This window comes from Rosa rugosa, chromosome 7 (assembly GCF_958449725.1).
Source record: "Rosa rugosa chromosome 7, drRosRugo1.1, whole genome shotgun sequence".
Classification (NCBI taxonomy): domain Eukaryota; kingdom Viridiplantae; phylum Streptophyta; class Magnoliopsida; order Rosales; family Rosaceae; genus Rosa; species Rosa rugosa.
The window spans coordinates 38,590,415-38,592,290 of record NC_084826.1 but is presented as its reverse complement, the minus strand read 5'-3'; the positions used below and the strand labels follow the sequence as shown (position 1 = coordinate 38,592,290).

At 34.7% G+C, this 1,876-nt stretch overlaps 1 protein-coding gene across 1 annotated transcript; it reads right to left on the bottom strand.

Moving 5' to 3' along the window:
- Positions 1 to 543: 543 nt before the first annotated feature.
- On the bottom strand, positions 544 to 1,307 carry LOC133720721 (protein SRC1). The gene has a single exon (XM_062147167.1). It carries the CDS (start codon positions 1,232 to 1,234, stop codon positions 950 to 952), a length of 285 nt encoding a protein of 94 aa, XP_062003151.1. The 5' UTR covers positions 1,235 to 1,307; the 3' UTR covers positions 544 to 949.
- Positions 1,308 to 1,876: the final 569 nt, after the last annotated feature.

Here is a 1,876-nt window from a genome sequence, read left to right as displayed (position 1 = left end):
CGCCTCCTCATGTGAGCTCTATCTTCAAAACTCTTTTTTTTTTCTTTTTTTCTTTATCAAAAATTTCTCTTATCATAGTCATTCAGTCACTCTCTCTGTTTTTTTTTTGGTCAATCAGTCACTCTCTTGAAAATTTGCTAAAAACAAAAAGAAATCTAGCTCTACAAAATGGAGGAAAAGATGTGGTCATTGTCATTGTGGTGGTCGTAATATTGAAACTTGTCCACTTAAAGATAAAGCGGGCCGTAGAGCTAGATCCCTTGCATTTCTTTTCTTTTCTAAAAAAAGAGATACTTGTGCTTATTTCTGAATTCAATAAACTTTATTATTTTTTGAGTTTCATACAAAATAAATAAATACTTTATATTAAAATAATAATATTTAAATATAAAAAATAAAATGCACACACTTTATTTTTTTATAATTCACACTCCATATTTTTTTAATATGTTAAATTTTATTTTTTCATAATAAAATTACAAAATATGTGATATTAGAATATAAAAAAAAATATGGTCTGTTATTGTAAAATAATAAAGAGTATAAATTTCAATTCTCTTAAATATTATATATTATGTTCCTTGAAATAAGGGTTGACATATAGATCTAGTACTTATTATCTAAAACATTTAAAACTGGGGAAAATAGCATACAGAAAATGAATAAGCAAAATTATTCTTCTTCTGCTCTTCCGTTGGATCGTGGAATGAATTCAGAAAATTAACAAGCTCGGTCATTCTGCTCTTGCATGCTCTTTCTTTATTTATTTGGGACATCAAAAGAGGCCTTGTGTTTTCTTGAAACATAAAGTTGAGGACAACAAACAAAACTCGAAAAGCCCCAAACATGCACCTACAAGGAAAATAAAATGAGATTCATGGTCCATAATGGAGTAGCAAAAGAGATGATGATGAAAATGAAGAAATGGAAGAGCATCAGACAGACGTTGCTAATCGCTGTCGCTGCTGCTGCTGTGGCCGTCCTCCTTCTTCTTGTCCTTGTTCTTCTTCTTCTTCTTTTTGTCGTCCTTGTGGTGCTCGTCGTGGCCCTTGCTCTTGTGGTCATCCTTGTAGTGCTCGTCCTCGTGTTTTTTGTGGTCATCCTTGTAGTGCTCGCCCTCCTTCTTGTGGTGCTCGCCCTCCTTGTGGTGCTCTCCCTCCTTGTGTTGCTCCTTGTCTTTGCCTTCTCCTCCGATGTGGAGCGCATCTCCGATCTTGTGGATGATTCCTGCCATTATTTCTCTCTCTCTCTCTCTCTCTTTCTTTCTGGTTGTGATGAATTTCTGATGGATGGATGGATGGAGTTGCGGAACGGAACATATATTTATATGCAAAATCTAGACACGAGGCGTTCTCTCTCCCTCCCCCATACGCGGTTTATTTGGAATCACAAATATGCCCACGCCACGTCTACCACTTTTTTCGCCATCATCTCACATGATTTCTGGGATGTCGGTAAGGGCATTACCCCACCCCCACTCCATTTCCTTCTTTTGGATAGATTACCCTACCCAGATATCTATGATATTATCTATGCTATTATTAAAATAAAAAATTTTGTTGGTCAAAATTAAAAAATTTTATAGAAATGATCCTAAAAAATTAATTAAATCAGAAGAACAATTATAATAATTAAAATTTTGTTGTAGAGAAACTGAAATTGAGAGGAATTTGCTGTGTATTCTCATTGATAATAGGGGCCTCTTTATATAGAGGATTACAATGCATAGAATCTCAATCGTACAAGGAAAGTAATCGTACATTGAATAGGAATCTAGATCCTTCTAATTTAACCATATTACCACTAGGTCAAGTAACCTAGAGTTTGGGCCAAACACAAATAGAGATTTCCTTAAACACTCCCCCTTGTGTTGTCC

Excerpts from the sequence above, each read along its gene's own strand:
- LOC133720721 (XM_062147167.1), bottom strand. The coding sequence starts at position 1,234 with ATGGCAGGAATCATCCACAAGATCGGAGATGCGCTCCACATCGGAGGA.